Consider the following 19062-nt stretch of genomic DNA (forward strand, 5'->3'; position numbering starts at 1 on the left):
GGAAGAGGAATCACAGAAACTAGGGAAGGGAAAACAAATCTTCAAAGGAGAAATTTTGCTTTAATGACACCATTAATCATTCATTTTTAAAATTAGGAAACGCTCCCTAATGAGGCGTTTTTGCCAGCTAATCGGACTCTCCATTTCCACGAGGACCGTTCCTACCCAAAGGATTAGGGGAGTCATTGCTCACCAAACCCAGATCTTCCCCCAGTGTCCCGATTTCGTTTGCAAATAATGCAGATTCCCGGGTGCAGTGGGAGTCAGCTCCTGGCTGCCTTCACCTTGCTCCCAGGGTTGGCTGGAAAGCACCGATAATCCTCTGCCTTAAAAACCATGCCCAACACTGAATTCCATCCCCAAGGACTTGAGTAAGTGGAAAACAAAAGGAACCACAAGCTGCAATGTTTGTTTCTAAATATTTTTGTATTGTGTACATTCTGTATATCTTTGTTGTAACATATTATTTGAGCACAGATTCCATTAAAGATTTTTTTTAAGCCATCGGTTATTCAGGAAGTGATGTGAAGGACTGGCGTGGGAGCCCTGCTTCATCTCCGGAGATGGGAGGCGGGGGTGGGGGGGACAGCGGCGGTGCTGGGCCTGTGATGTGCGCAGGACCGAGCTGGGAATCGGTGCTTGGTGCTGGCGCGTCTAGTCTGGTGGTTCTGAACCTTTTGTGAATTACTGAACTCTTTTGAGTGATGAGAGCTAGGTTTTCTCTTGCCATGAAAATGCACAGGTAGACAATTTTGTGTACAACGTGGAGGGAGAGATGGTCTACAAATAAGGACTCACTCATGGCTTCAGGCCAAGAGCTTTCGTGCTAGCGGTGCTGGCGGGTGCCCCGTCTTCCCCGTCTGCCCTTATACTATAATGAGATTAATGCTTTGACTCCTGTTGCTGGAGTAATCTTTGAAATACATAGGTACTTTGTTCTTACCCCAATAGCCTAGTCTGTAGGTCTTTCTAGGGGCAGTCAACACCCTGATCTTGAGGAAGGGATAGGAATGCTCTCAGGGTGAAAGGGCACGGTTCACATACAGAAGGGGAAAACAAGAAGGGTATAAGTAGGAAGGTCCAGTGCTTGGTAAGTTTAACAACCAAATGGGCTTTGAATGGATGAAGTCTGAGAAAGTGAATTGTTTTCTCCATCTTTTCTAAACCAATGACAGTGAATGTGGTTTTGCCATTCATAACTGTTAAATTTCTTCCAGGGATTAAACTACTGTTAAGTTCAGCATGAGAGTTGCTTCCCATGATGTTCTTTCATATCAGTTTCCTGCATGCTATTAAAAGAAAAAAAAACATTATAATCTTTTAATTTTTTTTTTTAATTTTTGAGAGACAGAGAGTGAGCAGGGAAGGGGCAGAGAGAGAGGGAGACACAGGATCTGAAGCAGACTCCAGGTTCTGAACTGTCAGCGCAGAACCTGATGCGGGGCTTGAACTCTCAAACTGTGAGATGGTGACCTGAGCCGAAGTTGGAGCTGAACTGACTGAGCCACCCAGGTGCCCCCATGGTCCCAGAACAAACTTGAGAGTACAGCTCAGGCTAAAGGTCAAAGAACTCATTTCTGTTTCAAGTGTGGATAACTAAGTTCCCTAGAGGGAAAATCGGGACCCTGGCTGAGCACCATGCTCATCCCACCCCACCCCCCTGTCATTTCCAGGCTCCAATACCTAAGGCACTGACAGGAAAGCTCCCTGAACAGGCAAAAGCTGTTTGTTTAGTTAGCTTTGCCTTTGGCCTATCACTTCGCCCCTCACATTCCAGTTCCTCCTTTCTACCAGATTCTCATTCTTGATAACTTCGTAAGACATTAACTAGTGATAAGGTAATTATGAAGACAATTTACTGATTGCTTAGTATGTGCTGGGCACTGGATGAGACATTTTCAATATATTTTTCTTATTTAGTTGCATAGTTACTTGTGTGAAGTGAGTATAAATATGCCCATATTTACACATTAGACGAAGGCTTAGAGTTTAGTGACTTGCAGGTACTTTAGGGCATAGATGGCTTCCTACTATGGCTGCAAAGTTCCTGCTCCCAACCCTCAGCTGTTCGTCGGGAGTTCAAGGACACTGAAAAGTCAGGGTGTTTGTTTAAAGATGCAGTCTCATTGCATTAGTAACAGTAATGAACCTTGGAATGTTTGTTCGGTGTTCACTTAATAGGATCTCCTCTTTATCAGTCTTGTAGTTTACAAGAAAATCCAGAGCTATGAGTTCATTACTGCTCCGGAATCACCCCGACTCCCAGGATGTAGCCTTTAAGCCAACTCTGAATGATCTGAAGTCTGTGACCCATTTAGGAAGATCAGCAGTTGTAGAACTGGAGCTGCCCTCCTAGACCTCCAAGTGGAGAGACCTCAGCGGCGCCAGGGGTGGGTCTCCCTTACGGAGAAGACGCGTGGTTAGGAAACCGTGGTCCTAGTAAGTGGATCTGGGTTCCCAGATGCCGGCCGGCTTTCCTAGCACCTGGTATCCGGGCGCCTCTGGTGAAGGCGTTGTGTCACGGTTAGTAGTGAGAGTGCAGGGACGTGGCCTGCCTTACTGGGTCTTACGGGTGTGACTTCCCGGGCAGGGAGTAAAACGCCTGCTGGAGACCGCCCTCACGCCCTGCCTGGTGCCTCCTGCGAGGTGCGCAGAGGTGTATTCCGGCAAGTGCTGTGACTGTCTTCAACAGATTCCTTAGCGGAACAATGGAATTTCCCCATAAACTTGTGGCGGATGAATAAAAATGTCGGCCTTGAGAATGGAGCTAAATAAAAGTGACTCTGTTGGTGAGAAGCTAAGTCAATTTATTATCTTACTACAAATCTAATTACAGGTAAACTGAGGCCATTTTTGATACATGACAAACATATTTCCTCTGTGTGTAGAGCACACAAGTGATACATAAAATGTATTCTACACCTGAACAAATCCGTTTTAAAAACTTTAAAAGTTAATGCATTGGCTTATTAAAATTTGAGTACAGCACATGTTTCTGGGTAGGAGCTCTTTGAGTTTCTTCTCGTGGCTAACAAGATACTCCATTCCAGGTCACCACTGGCCTTGCCTACAGTAGTGACAGTTTGTCACAGACTTGTAAAATAAGACCGTATGGTTACAGCTGTGTGATATAGTGAGCCCGCATCACAAAATATATACATATAAAAGCACACGTAAGAAATATATAATCATACCTTGACTATATCCATAAATAGCTTGAAGCAGGTAATACATTTATTTTTAAATGCCATTTACATCATGTGCTGTTGATATGTGAATTTGAAAATGAAAAATGTTTTTTTAGACTCCCAATGTTGATGTCCTAATGTTGTCTATTAAAAAAAATTGATTTCTAAATGAGCAGCAGAGTCCATTAGAAAAAGTCAGTAGTAGTGCCATACAATTGCTTATTTCCCATAGTCATTCTGAACGTAATGCTATAAAAAATGCTATTTGGATTCTTTTCCCTATACTGCCTACAATCCAAGTTATTAACGTTTAAAACCGTATGAGAGCCTTTATGAAGATCCTGAATTGTATTTCTCATTAAAGGAAAAGAAACGGCTTGGTGAGCCAGGTCCCTCGGCTTCTGTAGACGAGAAGGCAGAAGGCCATTGTCAGTCATTTTGAAAGTTAAAACTCAGCACTTAATGCGAACTGAGATGAGTTGAGGAGAGGAAATTTCCGGGCTTGTGTTCCTCTGAGCATCCTGACGGCAGTGAGAATGAGACTTCTGATCTAAACAAAAATCATCAAATGGATTTATTAAAGAGCTGCGCAGAACAAAGTGCCCCCACACGTGTGCAGCTCGGGCTGACTTCCATGGGAATTCTAAACAGTCTGGCTGACGGCACGCTCAACGCATTCGGAGTAGAACAACGTGAGGCTTGTAACAAATATACAAAAAAACTGAAGTCAATGGGTAACTCTGATATAAAGAATCTGTTCGTGTTCTTCAAGCTACAGTTTGCTTGTAGGATTCATGTACTTCGTTTCTCTTGTTAACACTCTGGAAACTAGTGCTTTCAAAAAAAAAAGTATGGGCTCTTGGCAAAATACTTGTGAACAAATGAATGACAGGGGCCATTCCGCAGTAGCTCTCCATTCGAGATAAGGTTTTCCCTGGAAGCTGGTGCATCTATTTTTAAAGCTCATTTAATTTCTTACACACTTGTGATTTGCGTCTTGACTTGAAGGCTGGCTTTACCATCCTTACCGTTACCGACCAGATGACAAAATCCATCCCAGCACCCACAGGATGCACAGGTCTATCTTTGAAATGGTGCCACAGGACTAATCTTGTCCTAAGACTAGGCGGACATTTTTTTTAAAGCAGCTATAGTACATGAGAAAGAAGAGCTACAATTTTTCTGGGAGGAAAGATCGCTAAATACTGCAGCCAACTTCTCGGAGGAGCCGCAGAATTACTTTTCAAGATTTTTGAGCATCAGCTCCCTGAAGTCTAGAACGTAGGTGTGCTACAATTCCACGACTCTAACGCACATCTGTCTAGGACTCTGTGAAGATGGTCCTCGGATTTTTATGTCTAAGTAAGTTAAATTTTAGAAGTACAAAATGAAAAAACCTAGAGTGGGTTTCAAATAATCTTAGGTAGCGATCCTATGACAGCCATGACAAGTGTGGTTTCAAATACCACTGCATCAGTGTATGACTTCACAACACAAGGTCCTCAAAACATGTGATCACAAACTTTGCGCAAGGGCTTCTTTCATAAATTCTTCAAGGACGGCCACCACGTTCTTGGCCTCGGGCATTTCCTCGTGCTCCACTTTAACAATCTTCAGAAGGATATCCCCGCTGCCACAGTTCTTTAGGAAGGTGTAACATTTAAACAGAGCATAATGATTCATTTCCGCCTGTCGGATAAATCTCTTCAAATTATTTGTGTCTTGTATGGCCTAGAAAAAAATTATCCCGTTAAATACGTGCTTAGGGAGATAATAATGAAGCTTGAAAAATATCTCCTATCCAGGTAAGAACTCAACATACATTGCTGAGGTGTTTGCTTTTTATTTTAAATATTTCCATCATTCTTATTGCTAATATGCTTTGCCTGTGGGAGAACAATATTTCTTATATAAGGTAAGAATACTTTTAAAGGGGCGCCTGGGTGGCTCAGTCGGTTGAGCATCCGGCTTCGGCTCAGGTCAGATCTCACGGTTCGTGGGTTCGAGCCCCGCGTCGGGCTCTGTGCTGACGGCTAGCTCAGAGCCTGGAGCCTGTTTCGGATTCTGTGTCTCCCTCTCTCTGACCCTCCCCTGCTCCAGCTGTCTCTCTCTGTCTCTCAAAAATAAAATAAAAAGCAATAAAAAAAAAAATTAAAAAAAAAAAAAAGAATACTTTTAAAATCAACTAAGTAAAGTAACAACACTCCCCGCCATCAGAATCCTGAACCTTCAGGCACCGAATTGTTGTGTGTACGTGCGTGCGTGTGTGTGCACTTTCCAACTAAGCACATTATAAGACTGATGTCCCTGAAATGCAAGCAAGCGTTCCACCTAATTAGCTGGAAACGCAACGATATACATGCAGAAGCTCCTGAAGACTATAAAGTAAATGCTCTCTGGGGATTCTAGTTTTGAGACGTCCTGTTTAACGGACATCACAGCCGTAAAGCAGATTCGTTACTAACAAAATGTGGACAAAAATTATATGTGGCATTCGGCACTTAGCAAGTTAATTACCTTTAGTTTAAAGTTCTCCAGTACTTGTCGAAAAAGAAAAGGGTTACCTCCTTCGGTGCCATTCAAAAAAGCCTGCATCCAATCCTCACAAAACCGGTTGCTTCCTATATGGTATTTAGAAAAATTAAATGAATAAAAATGAAATCCTACAAAGCATAAGACGCTTGTTCTTTCTATTTATTTATTAACTGAGGTGTAAGTGACCAATAACATACTAGTTTCAAGTGTACAACACAATGATTCGATATGTGTACACATCGTGATTTTTTTCTTTCTTGATAAAAACACGTATAGTGAATTATTTGAGACTTCTCTAACAGTCTAAAAAAATAATTTACTCACTGCCTGGCTAAAAAATATGCCAGGGGGCGCCTGGGCGGCTCAGTCAGTTAAGCAGACTACTTCGGCTCAGGTCATGATCCCCCCATTCTTGAGTTCAAGCCCTGTGTCGGGCTCTGGGCTGACAGCTCAGAGCCTGGAGCCTGCTTCAGATTCTGTGTCTCCATCTCTCTCTGACCCTCCCCTGCTCACACTCTCTCTCTCATAAATAAATAAATATAAAAAATAAACATTACAAGGGGTGCCTGGGTGGCTCAGTTCGTTAAGCCTACAACTTCAGTTCAGGTCATGCTCTCACATTCGTGGGTTCAGGCCCCGCATCGGGCTCTGTGCTGACAGCTCAGAGCCTGGAGCCTGCTTCCGATTCTGTGTCTCCTCTCTCTGCCCCTCCCCCTCTCATGCTCTGTCTCTCTCTGTATCAAAAATAAATAAAACATTAAAAAGATAAACATTAATAAAAGAAAAACCACTAGCTGGAGTCCTGTGTGCCTCTTCCCAATCACACTCCTGTTCTTTCCCTTCAGAAAGGATTATTATTCCTAGTAATTTATTTTTAAATATTTTTTATTTTTGAGAGAGCACGAGCATGAGCGGGGAAGGGGCAGAGAGGGAGACACAGAATCTGAACCAGGCTCCAGGCTCCGAGCTGTCAGCACAGAGCCAGACACAGGGCTCGAACTAACTGTGAGATCATGACCTGAGCCGAAGTTGAACAACTGAGCCACATATGCGCCTCCCCCCATATTTCTTTAAACTTTTGCCACATACTTTATCTTCATCTCTAAGCCCTAGATAGTATTACTTTGCATATGTTAAAATGTTATGTATTTCTCTTTAACGGCTGATTCACTAACGCGGAAGCTCCTGAGCTATACCAAGGCACGAAGCTCTAGTTCATGCATTTTCACTGCTGCGTAGGACTCCACTGAGCAGTTTTTCAGTCTTCCTGTTGGTAGACACGCGCTTCCATTCTTTGCTATTTCAAACGATGCCGTATGACCATTTCTGTACGTGTTTCCTTATGCACACATGTAAGAATTTCTCTATAAACACAGACGTGGAATTACTTGGCATGGCGGGGTTTCCATGGTTCTAGAATTGCTGTTGTCTTTGGTGAGTTTGAGGTAAACATGTAAACTGCACAAGGCAGGAGGGATAAGTGTGTATCGTGTTTTTGGTGCAAAAACAGAGACTCCCGAGAGTGCCAGGAAGGCTGCCTCGGAAGCTGCGCTCACCCGCGTTGTAGAACTGGGGCTGGGAGCTACTGCAGTCGATGACCACGGACGTGCGCGGCTCCTCCGTCACGGCCATGCACAAAGATGTCATGGTGCCTTCGTGCACGAGGCCCTGAAGACTGGCCACGCTCAGAAACCTGCCATGCACACGAGTTCTTGTCCACACACACTATCACGGTACAGGAGGGAGAAAGCAAATTCATTCCGCATTGGGGGCGGGGGGGGGGGTTAAAAATGGAACATGAGGCTTGCTGTGGGCAGAGGTGCACTCCTTACAAAACTGTTCTTTACCTGTTAATGTCTCTCTTTGTTTTTTCATCTGATTCTTTAACTTCAACAGGAGTATAACTCAGAGCCTACAAGAGAAAAATAAGGCCTAATTGATATATGCATGCAGTTTTTCCTCCTTGAGCAGCTACTTGAGATGAAACGTCAATTTCCCTAATAGCCGCTGCACTAGATGGTGCTCAACGGGCCCGAGTGCGGAGCTCTCCAGAGCCTTGTTCCGAGGCTGTCAGTGGGCAGTCTGAAATGTGGCCTGACCACCCTGGTCTCAGGGACCATCCAGTGTCAGCTGAACTCACCCACCACATAGTTACATAAAAGCCTGGCCAGGGGCGCCTGGGTGGCTCAGTCAGTTAAGCCTCCGGCTTCGGCTCAGGTCAGATCTCACGTTCATGGGTTCGAGCCCCACGTCAGGCTCTGTGCTAACAGCTAGCTCAGAACCTGGAGCCTGCTTCCAGTTCTGTGTCTCCTTCTCTCTCTGCACCGCCCCCTCATGCTCTGTCTCTCTCTGTATTAAAAATAAATAAAACATTAAAAAAAAAAAAGCCTGGCCATATAATCCAGCATTCCCCACTGCCTGGATATGTTAGTACATTTTTCATTTTTTATCTGGACTTTTTTTTAAATTTTTGTAATGTTTTATATATTTTTGAGTGAGAGAGTTAGAGACAGTGTGAGCAGGAGAGGGTCAGAGAGAGAGGGAGACACAGAATCTGAAGCAGGCTCCAGGCTCTGAGCTAGCTGTCAGCACAGAGCCTGATGTGGGGCTTGAACTCACGGACTGTGAGATCATGACCTGAGCTGAAGTCGGATGCTCAATGGGCTGAGCCACCCAGGTGCCCCAGGACATTTTTTTTTAGGTAAACTCTACCCCCAATGTGGGGCTTGAGCTGACATCCCCAGGATTACGGGTTCTATGTTTTATTGACTGAGCCAGCCAGGTGCTTCTATTTGGACATTTTTATGTGGTTAAAAATCACTCGGGCGCCTGGGTGGCCGACTTCAGCTCAGGTCATGATCTCACGGGTCGTGGGTTCGAGCTCCATGTCGGGCACTGTGCTGACAGCTTGGAGCCTGGAGCCTGCCTCAGATTCTGTGTCTCCCTCTCTCTGCCCCTCCGCTGCTTGCACCCTGTCTCACTCTGTCTCTCAAAAATAAATAAATGTAAAAAAAAAATCACTCTGGATTTTTATTTTCCTTCTCAAATTGTTTGGGAAACTATACCTCTCCCAGATCACTTCAAAAAGTATTATTTAAAGATGTTTATCCTATTAGGAAGATTTAGTATTTGCAATGCCACCTTAGCGACGGAACTTTCGAGATCTCAGTAGAGACTGGTTCTGATTGCAAGCATAGTTTGAATGAATATTCAGGAGAGGAAAAGTAATGTTCAGAGAGAGTGGGTATGTCTCAAAAAACCCAAACTCTGCCAACATGACTCTCGATTAAAGAAACGCTTTTGTTTGGGCGACACTCACGGCATGTAGCAGGAAGGTAAGCTTCTCCTGAAAGAGAAGAACCACCCTTTGGATCGGGCAGACAACATCCTCAAACCAGCTGCTCAAGTAGGATTTTATGTGGTTCTCCAGGCCCGTCTCCTAGAATAACAAAGAGTGTCATTTGGTTTCATATAAGCCCTCACTTTAGTAGACTTAACATTTTCTTCATGATATGTAGCTATCTATTTATTTGTTGAGAGAGAGAGGGAGAGCACACACAAAGGGAAGAAGGGTGGAGGGAGAGAGAGAGAATCCCAAGCAGGCTCCATGCTTAGCACCGAGTCTGATGCAGGGCTGGATCCCGCTACCCTGGGATCATGACCTGAGATGAAATCAAGAGTCAGACACTCAACTGACTAAGCCACCCGGGTGCCCCAATTCATGATGCTCTTGACAGTGAAAAGAACAGAGGATAGATCCCTCCTTTGTCTAAGCTAACACCACCAACTAAGAAAAAGGAATTGTGATATAATTTTCCTAGGCTTGCTGAGCACAGTGGGGATTAATTCTGTACTGAATTTCTTAAGGAACACCTAGCTGGCTCTCTCAGTAGAGCATGTGACTCTTGATCTCAGGGTTGTGAGTTTAAGCCCCAAGTTGGACATGAAGACAATTTTAAAATCAAAATGGGCACCTGGGTGGCTCAGTCAGCCACACATCTGACTTTGACTCAGGTCATGATCTTGTGTTTGTGAGTTCAAGCCTCACATTAGGCTCTGTGCTGACAGCTCAGAGCCTGGAGCCTCCTTCAAATTCTGTGTCTCCTTCTCTCTCTCTGACTTTCCCCAGCTCGCACTCTGTCCTCTCTGTCTCTCAAAAATGAATAAGCATTCAAAAAAAATTTTTAAAACAAACCAAACACACACACACTTAGAAATGTATTATGTAAAACAAAGAGACCACATTAATAGAGTTCCATGCTATTTAGTCACTGGGAAATGTTGGGCATCTACATGTCCACCTTCCCCCAGCATGTGGTGGGCTCTCATTGGAGATTTTGGTAAGATTTTATTTTCAGAGATCAGACAAGGACACATAAGGTAACTCATCAAAGCACTCCAGCGGTCAGACAGGCTGCCAGGAGCACGTCTGGTCTTCTAGGCTGTGCTGCTCACTGGGGACAGTGGAAGAGTTGCACTCTGGGAGAGCAGCTTGCCCCGGACTCGCCGCCCTGGCTCACTCCTATGCTGTCCTTTCCCGCGGGAGCTTGTCAGCTCATGACAAGTAAGAGGAGTTGTTACCCCATGTAATGGGTAGTAAAGTCATCAGAATTACGACTTTAACAACTGCTATAAGCTGGGTGTGTAGTTTCTCAAAGGTATGGATAAATGAATCAACATGGATGTATCTAATTCACAAAAGATCAATTAATGAAAAACGGAATTTTTCTAAAAATCTTTGATGTTGGCTGGGGTGCCTGGGTAGCTCAGTCGGTTAAGCGTCTGGCTTCGGCTCAGGTCATGATCTCACAGTTCGTGGGTTCGAGCCCACATCGGGCTCTGTGCTGACAGCTAGCTCAGAGCCTAGAGCCTGCTTCGGAATCTGTATCTCCCTCTCTCTCTGCTTGTGCAGAATCTCCCTCCCTCAGAATCGGAATCGGAATCTCCCTCCCTCCCTCTGCTCACGCTGTCTTTCTCTGTCTCTCAAAAATAAATAAAAAATATTTTAAAAATAAATAAATAAAAATCTTTGATGTTGAGTTCAAGGACAGTCAGACCACCATATAGCGTGACTTTGGTGCCTGAGGCTTCATAGACATTAGTTCTGACCAGAATATAAATCTTATGGGCCTAGAAATCAGGAAAAGAGCACACTTGCCTCACTTGGCATATTACCGTATATGCTCAATTTAATGGACTGTATTTTGCATGGACACAAATATTAGAAGCAGTCTTACGAAACTCAGGGCACTTATAGGACTAGGTTGCCTGCTTCCCATAACAAGTACCCTTCTACTAGCCCACAAAGCAGTACATGTTTGAATCTGTGTGTCTTCATATCCACCTGTATGATTTCATAAGTACAGTAGTCACCGCAGGTCAATCACCTCAGGCTTAACAGTTAAAATAATTATCTTACCTCGCAGTTCATGTTATTTTTGAATCCTTGAATGTACTTGTCCAATTCAAGCCTGAAAGTACGTTCTTAAGGAAGCAATAAAGGATGAATCAAGACAGTGTTCCTATCTCTCAATAAGAACTATAAAATCTCTCAAATAACGCTGTCTGTGATTTGTCTGTAAACCCAAAGACAAAGCAGTTGTATGAAGGGATGAAATGCAGCAGACACATAAAGGGCAGAAAAGCTCTCTGGAGGTTGGTAGTAATTCTCCTCCACTCGGCTTCCCGTGTTTTCCTTCCTGATAGCATCAAAGACCAAAGAAAGGATATAGCTCAAGTCCTTTTTCAGACCCTCCTAAAAAACAGACCACATACTCTGAAGCGTTATGTTCAGAGTCCACTGTTGCTGCTTCAGGAAGCAGTTTTTCTTGCTGGAAAAGACAGTAATAACAACCGACCCGGTAATCCGGAATCCTAGAAAAGAAAAAATAGTAAAATGTCATATTTTGCCAACTCGTGCATCTAGTTTTACGGACTGCTCTGAACTCTGGTCATCTGGATCTGACAGTGCCGTTACATTGCAAACTAGGTCAGAACTTCCTAGAATTCTACTTGGCTTACTTGTAATAGCAGAAAAAATTAACATGCACCATTATGGGCTTTAGCGAAAGCATCTAATAGAATTTGTTTGAATTCTCCTATCTTATGTGAGAAACCCATGCAAATTCTCCTGCCATTCACAGTATATCCACATTTACATTATAAACATGTTCTCTCTCTCCCCTAAACCTTCAGGAATCCCTGAAGCTCCAGGCAGATGCAACATGTTTAACATGTGGCTTTATCTTTGGCCTGTGGCTGTCCTCTGAGGGGACTTGATACTAAAATTATATTCTGGAGTGAACTGCAATCAAGGAATGTAATGGAAAGATGGCTAGACTTCAACAGAGGATACCTATGTTTAAGTTGAACTCCATCAAGATGACCAGCCTTGTGACCTTAGTGTCTTTGAGTATCTTTACTCCTCTGAAAATGGAAGTAAGGGAATCTGCTCTGTGACCCCTTTGTAGAGAGAATGGCATTAAAGTTTGTGAAAGCACGTTACAAACGGTAAAGTGTACAAGTTTAGTTTCGGCAGTTAACTCTCTTCTTCCAAGTACAAGAATAACTGTTAGGAGGCAGAGTCTGCCATTCAGTTAATTCCATTCCACAAGTGTGTGTGTGTGTGTGTACGCGCGTGCACGCGCACTAGAGAGAAAGAGAGAGAGAGAGACCCAGTGATCAGGCTGCTGTCAGAGAACAAAGATGCACTCTGCAAGCCTAGTAAGAGCTGATCTTTCGGAATTTCTCATCACTTCTCAAATTTAGCTGAGAAAGAAAAATTCAGGACACAGCACATTTTACACTTACCTCAGCTCCACAGACGCAACATTACCCAGCCCTTCAAACACTGCTCCCTTCGAAAGACGCTTGGCGATGAAACTGCGCAGCTCTGGCTCCACTTCAGAGGGCAGATTAGTGTCCACCAAGGAGAGGCTTGACAAACGAGAGACACACATCCCTCACTGGGGGACTACTGCACGCACACCCCAGAAGGCAGACTGTCACCAAAGGCCAGAATCTCTTTAAGGACTTGAAGAAACTCCTTAGCTGATTCCTGTCGGTGAGCCTTCTAGGAGTGTATGTCACCAAGTAGGATCTACATCATCGAACACTTAAAATAATCCTATCTTTCCAGATCATTCTCTCTAGTTAATTCTATTTTTGAGAGAGGGAGAGACAGACAGAGTGGGAGGAGGGAGGGGCAGAGACAGAGGGAGACAGAATCTGAAGCAGGCTCCCGGCGAGACCACGACCTGAGCCGAAGTTGGACACTTAACCGACTGAGCCACCCAGACACCCCATCTCTCTAGTATTATGACTTCACAGGAATCCCCCTCCATGGACCTTACCTCCTTTTCACAATACCATAATACTATTGCAACACCTGAAAAATTCCTTAAACCATCCATCAGCCAGTCAGTGAACATATTTTTGTAGTATACCCTACTTTGCATCAAATGTTAAGGCTCATTCATTCATCCATTCATTTATTAAATAGGTATTAAATGTCTACCGTAAGGGCACTGGGTGGCTCAGTCGGTTGAGCGTCTGACTCTTGGTTTCAGCCCAGGTAGGATCTCCTGGTTCATGGAATCGAACCCTACGTCGGGCTCTGCGCCGACAGTGCAGAGCCTGCTTGGGATTCTCTTTCTCTCCTCGCCTCTCTCTCTCTCTCTCTCTCTGCTCCTCCCCTGTTTGCATTTTCTCTGCCTCTCTCCAGAATAAATAAACCAACAAAATGTCTACCCTTGTACCACTACACCTAGTACCTACCTAGGTGCCAGGCAGGGAGACATCAATGAACTAGAGACACAACAGTCTCCTGGAATTTACATTCTAGTGCATAGCAGAGAAGCTCTGAAAGGGTATTGAAAGGGGAAGAGGGAAGATTTTAACTTTATTTAGACCCATATGATATTAAATCTTTAATGCAGTTTCCAATCAAGGAACTAATCACCAGGGGCACCACCAGTGCGGATCTACCCAGCCTTGAGTGAATGAACGAATGAGGAAATCTAGATGAGGTTCCCGGGGGGGACACGTGGGCTTGATGGTCTGACTGGGGGAAAGCCACCTAGAAATAGGGTACCCATTGATGTCTACAGGACAGAGATGCACAGAAAATAACTGCACAGGCACGGGTTGTGGCCGAGCTGTTTTACCTGAAATCATCACCAGAGGGAGTGCCTGCATTTGTGCCACTTGGGCTTCCATCATCACTGTCCCCTCGCTGCTGTGCCAACCTGCACAGGGCAAAAGCGATATAGCTATCAATTATGGGCTATAACTCAAGCGAAGTATGGCCCCTTCCCCTGCAAGCAGGGTGGGGGTGAAAAGTCAACTACAAATGTTGCAAGGTAGCAGTGTATGGATCCTCCATTGCCTATCTTCATGGCAGGGAAACCCCATGAAACAGTGCTGACAAGAGTCCCGTCTCTCTCCAGGCCGTCTAAGGGGTGGAGGAAAGGTGAAATTAAATCTGTAGAAGAGTCAAAGAAATTTCTCCTAAACACCAGCCTTCGCAGGGCCCAGAGAGCCCAAGGGATGTCTGCCCCAACAGAGGAAGTAAGAGGCATCGAGGGCAGAGGATAATCAGCGAGGGAGGGGGTTAATGGAAGAAAATGGGCGATAATGACAGGAAGGACAGAGGTGGAAATTGACATTATTGAGCGTGCGGAGCGCCAAAGGGCCGAGGCTGCAGGAAAAGGGCTGAGAAGACGACAGGGACGAGGCTTAGGAGGGGCACGACAGTCCAGGACGGTGGCCAGGAAGAACGGGGTGAAGCGAGGAGGGCCCTTAGGGCCAGACACTCTAGCTAGGCGAGGGGAAGAAGGCTTGTCGCGCCTCCAAGGACGGGATGTGGGGCCGGTATGCAGGGCCGGGAAGGGGCCATAGGGACGGCCGGGTGCTGCACCTGCTTCCGCGGTAGCTGTAGAGGCAGTAGTGGCTGCTGGGCGGCGGCTCGAGTCTTCGCTCCTCGGCGGAGCCTCCCTCTTCGCTGCTCTCTAGCTCCTTTTCATCCCCATCCAGCGACTCCTGCAAGGAGGGTAGCATCGCGGCAGCGGCGGCCTCCGAGCGGCCCTGTGCTCCCGCCAAACCGCTCCCCCGCTGCCGTACAGTCCCTGCGAGGCCGGGCTCGGGCGGCCCCCAGCCCTCGCACACCTGCGTTCCGCCGCTGTCCCGGGGTCGCAGGCTTGGAAGCCAGCCGCCTGGGAGCGCTTTTCTCCCCGCAGGGGCTCGCCGGCGCGCCAGATCACCTCCTGCGGAATCTTTTACCATTTCTCTTTTGACTCCTTTTCTTTTTTGGCTCTCGGTCAAGACTTCTAGAAGACCTAGCATGTAATAAATATGTTGCAACCAGCTAACCACATGGAAAAGGTTGAATCTACCCTTCTACCACCTTTCAGGGTGCATGGACATGCATTCACATGCACCCGTTTGATAAAAGAGAAGAATTTTTAAATGCCCCTCCCAAGTGAAAATATGGGAGAATTTTAAAGATTCTTGAAGAGGGCCTTTCTAAATATTTAAAACACTTAGAAGCCACATGGGAAAAGATTAATAACTCTCACTAGGTAAAAACTAAACACTCCTGTGTGGCCCAAAGTCAAATGACTAACTAGGAAACATATTTGCAACATATATAATAGATGAATGACTGGTCGTTCATCAGAAAAAAAAAGACTATAGGCAGTTTACAGAAGAAATAAAAATGAAAAATACACAATTGAATTTGATGGTATATTGTACAACTTTTCACCTGGCAGATTAGCAGAGATTTGCAAGTTTGATAATACCTTGTGTTGGGGTGTGTAAAGAAGCAGTCATTCTTATAAACAGTTGTTAGGAATAAAATTACTACATGTGGTTAATTTTAATTTTAAAAGATGTATTTATTTATTTATATTTTTAACATTTTTTATTTTTATTTTTAAAAATTTTTAATGTTTATTTTTGAGAGAGAGAGAGAGAGAGACAGCGTGAGCCAGGGAGGGGAGAGGTAGAGAGAGAGAGAATCCCAAGCCAACTCCACACTGTCAGCACAGACCTGGATGCAGGGCTCAAACCCATGAAACCATGAGATCATGAACTGAGGTAAAACCCGACTGAGCCACCCAGGCGCCCCAATATTTTATTAAGTAATCTCTACACCCAACATGGGGCTTGAACTCACAACCCCAAGATCAAGAGTCGTATGTTCTGCCGACTGAGCCAGCTGCACACCCCAATGCATATGATTTAGAAAGGAATTTGAAAATATCTATCAATATTTTAAATGCACATACCCCTTGATTATCAGTGCAATACCAGGACATCATCAAATGAATATATGCATGTAAGTGTGAAAATACAGGAGTCCAAAAATATTCCTTGGAGCATGGTTTGTAATGATGAAAAACTAGACACAATCTAAATGTTTGTGTAGTTTGTTGTGTGGAAGACTGATTATGTAAGTTTCAGTACATGCAGTGGTAGGCAGAATAAACACCCCCAACCCCCAGATGTCCATGTCCTAATTATCTCTGGAAACTGAGAATATGTTACCTCATATAGGAAAAGGAACTCTGCAGATGTGATAAATTAAGGAACTTGATCTCACGGCTCATGAGTTCCAGTCCCACTTCGGGGTCTGTGCTGACAGCATAGAGCCTGCTTGGATTCTCTCTCTCCCTCTCTCTCGCTGCCACTCACACACACACACACACACACACACACACACACACACACACAATCACACACTCACAAAAATGAATAAATACACTTTAAAAAATATTAAAGAACTTGAGGGACACTGGGTGGCTCAGTAGGTTGAGCGTCTGACTTCAGCTCAGGTCATGAACTCACAGTCCATGAGTTCAAGTCCTGTGTCGGGCTCTGTGCCAACAGCTCAGAGACTGGAGCCTGCTTCCGATTGTGTGTCCCTCTCTCTGCCCCTCCCCTGCGTGCACTGTCTCTCTGTCTCAAAATTAAATAAACACTAAAAACATATTAAGGAACTTGAAACAGGAAGATTGTCTTGGATTATCCAAGTGGGCCCAGTGTAACATATGAGTCTCTGTAAGAAAGAGGCAGGAAATCAGAGAGGAGAAGGCAATTGTGACATATAAAGCAGAGACTCAAGTTATTTGGTAGCCAAGGAATTTGGGCATCTGCCAGAAGCTAGAAAAGGTAATAAATGGGGGCACCTGGGTGGCTCAGTCAGTTAAGCAACAGGCTTCGGCTCAGGTCATGGTCTCACGGTTTGCGGATTCAACACTGCGTCAGGCTCTCCTGATAGCTAGCCAGAGCCTGGAGCCTGTCTTCAGATTCTGTGTCTCCCTCTCTCTCTGACCCTCCCCTGCTCATGCTGTCTCTCTCTCTCTATCAAAAATAAATTTAAAACATTAAAATTAATTAAAATTAATAAATTTTTTAAAAGGCAAGAAATAATTCTTTCCTAAAGCCTTCTGAAGGAATGCAGGCCTGCCAATTCATTTCAGACTTTTTTTCTTACGTTTATTTATTTTTGAGAGAGAGAGAGCACAAGTGGGGAATGGGCAGAGAGAGGGAGAGAGAATCCTAAGCAGGTTCTGTACCACTGGTGCAGAGCCGGATGTGGGGCTCAAACCCACCAACTGTGAGATCACGACCTGAGCTGAAGTCAGATGCTTAACTCACTGAGTCACCCAGGCTCCCCTCGATTTGAAACTTCTACCTCCAGAACTACAGTATAATAAATCTGTCTTGTTTTAAGCCACTAAATTTGTGGTTACTTTGTTATGGCAGCAGGAGGAAATACACGTGTACTAGAAGACTATGCAGCTATCAAAAAGAAGAATTAGAACATATGCACATATAGAAAGACAATCCATTATTGAAGTTCTTGTCCTGGCACAACACAACTGAAGGAGAAAAGGCATGCGCAGGAGGAAGGGCAGAATGTGATTACTGCCAAGAAAGTAACGCAGACAGGGCGATCCTCGGGAATCTCACGCTGGCTTCTCACCAACCATCTATGAACATAATCTGAGGACGTTGGTCTTTGCAAGTCAAGTGCCAACAGCAACAGTCATATAAATATGGCATTTATACTTTAATAGTTGTCATTTAGTTAGCAGTAACCATGGGCCAGATTATTTACCTGTTTTATTTCATTTATCCTTGGACAGACTCCGTAACAGAGGGGTTTATCCTCGTTTTATAGATGAGAAGAAAACAGAGGCTCAGTCAATGTAAGTAATCAATCTATAATCTTAACTGCTCTTTTATATTGTACTTTCCTGCTCGGGTCTTAGAAACAACCCTAAGAAAAGGGCTCTGATTGTGTCGATGCACAGAGGCCTTCATCATTTAGCCTCTACCTCCCCGGCTGTCTTCATTTCTTATCACTCTCCTTGCTCACTCTGTCCTGGTCACATTTCCTGTGTTTCTCAAACATTTCAATTTTTTCCCTCCAGTGTAACAGTCTTTGAATTTGCTCTTCTGTCTGGAATGCCCCCAGATATTTGTGTGTGTTTCCCCCCTTCATATCAGTTTTCTGCACAAACACAGCCTCCTGAAAAACAGAAAATGCCCTGTACAAAACATCCCACACGAACCTCTGCTGTCAACCCATCAGTCTCTACTGTTTCCCCTCATATTGTTTAATTCTTCCTCAGTACAGTCATCACTCCTGACACGTATTTATCGTCTTTTCCCTCTATTAGAGTGGCAGCTTGCTCACCGCTAAAAGCCACATTCTGAGGCACTAGGGGTGAGGAGTTACTAATTTTTCTTTGTGGGTCAAGTTCAATCCTTAACAAAATCATGCGATCTGTGAATACGGTTTTACTTCTTCCTTTCCAATCTGGATTCCTTTTTTTCTCCCTAGGATAATCGCTTGCCACCGGCCCCATCGCTATGAGCTCCGGCCCTCACACCGCTGGTGTGTTCCAGGCGCTAAGCCTCAAACGCTTGCTGGTTCTGCACCCTCAGTGAGATCCTCTCTCCTCCAACTCCCTTGGTCCCGTTAACTTTTCTGTTCAGAAAACCTCTCTTGACACCCCCGTGGCCTCCGAGGCTGATGGTGGTGTGTTCCCTTTCTGGTCTGCAGTCCCTTGAATTTCCCCCCATCACTGCGCTGACCACACTGCTTCATTTACTCATCTGTCACCAACCGGTAAGTCACCAGGCAGAGACTGCGACTTCTTTGACTTAACAGGCAAAATGTCCAACATTTAGTACAGAAAGGATTAATCCGGGTAACGAAACAAAATTAAAATTTGGGCGCTGTCCCATTATTCTTTATTTGCAATCTGCCCTTAGTTACGCCAGTAATCGTTCCGGGTTTTTTTTTTTCTCCCTTTCAATTCGGGAG

The 19062-nt window shown here is 44.7% G+C and overlaps 1 protein-coding gene across 2 annotated transcripts; it reads right to left on the reverse strand.

Moving 5' to 3' along the window:
- Nucleotides 1-2786: 2786 nt before the first annotated feature.
- On the reverse strand, nucleotides 2787-14806 carry C17H17orf75 (chromosome 17 C17orf75 homolog). Of its 2 annotated transcripts, none has more exons than XM_029927276.1 (10): nucleotides 14641-14806; nucleotides 13889-13969; nucleotides 12534-12659; nucleotides 11454-11597; nucleotides 11143-11200; nucleotides 9043-9162; nucleotides 7571-7635; nucleotides 7280-7416; nucleotides 5706-5809; nucleotides 2787-4919 (listed from the first exon to the last, which is right to left on the reverse strand). In XM_029927276.1, exons 1-10 carry the CDS (start codon nucleotides 14778-14780, stop codon nucleotides 4704-4706), a joined length of 1191 nt encoding a protein of 396 aa, XP_029783136.1. In that variant the 5' UTR covers nucleotides 14781-14806; the 3' UTR covers nucleotides 2787-4703. The 2 variants fall into 2 exon arrangements, with proteins under 2 accessions (XP_029783136.1, XP_029783137.1); XM_029927277.1 differs by lacking the exon at nucleotides 14641-14806 and adding an exon at nucleotides 13500-13583 and having other exon boundaries at nucleotides 13889-13958.
- Between the last annotated feature and the right edge of the window lie 4256 nt (nucleotides 14807-19062).

The sequence above is a fragment of the Suricata suricatta genome, chromosome 17 (genome assembly GCF_006229205.1).
Source record: "Suricata suricatta isolate VVHF042 chromosome 17, meerkat_22Aug2017_6uvM2_HiC, whole genome shotgun sequence".
Classification (NCBI taxonomy): domain Eukaryota; kingdom Metazoa; phylum Chordata; class Mammalia; order Carnivora; family Herpestidae; genus Suricata; species Suricata suricatta.

Coding starts and splice junctions, on each gene's coding strand:
- C17H17orf75 (XM_029927276.1), bottom strand. CDS start 14,780: ATGCTACCCTCCTTGCAGGAGTCGCTGGATGGGGATGAAAAGGAGCTA. Junction 12,660..13,888: donor CCCTCTGGTGATGATTTCAG/GTAAAACAGCTC, acceptor TCGTTTGTCAAG/CCTCTCCTTGGTGGACACTA. Junction 11,598..12,533: donor GTTGCGTCTGTGGAGCTGAG/GTAAGTGTAAAA, acceptor TTTCTTTTCTAG/GATTCCGGATTACCGGGTCG.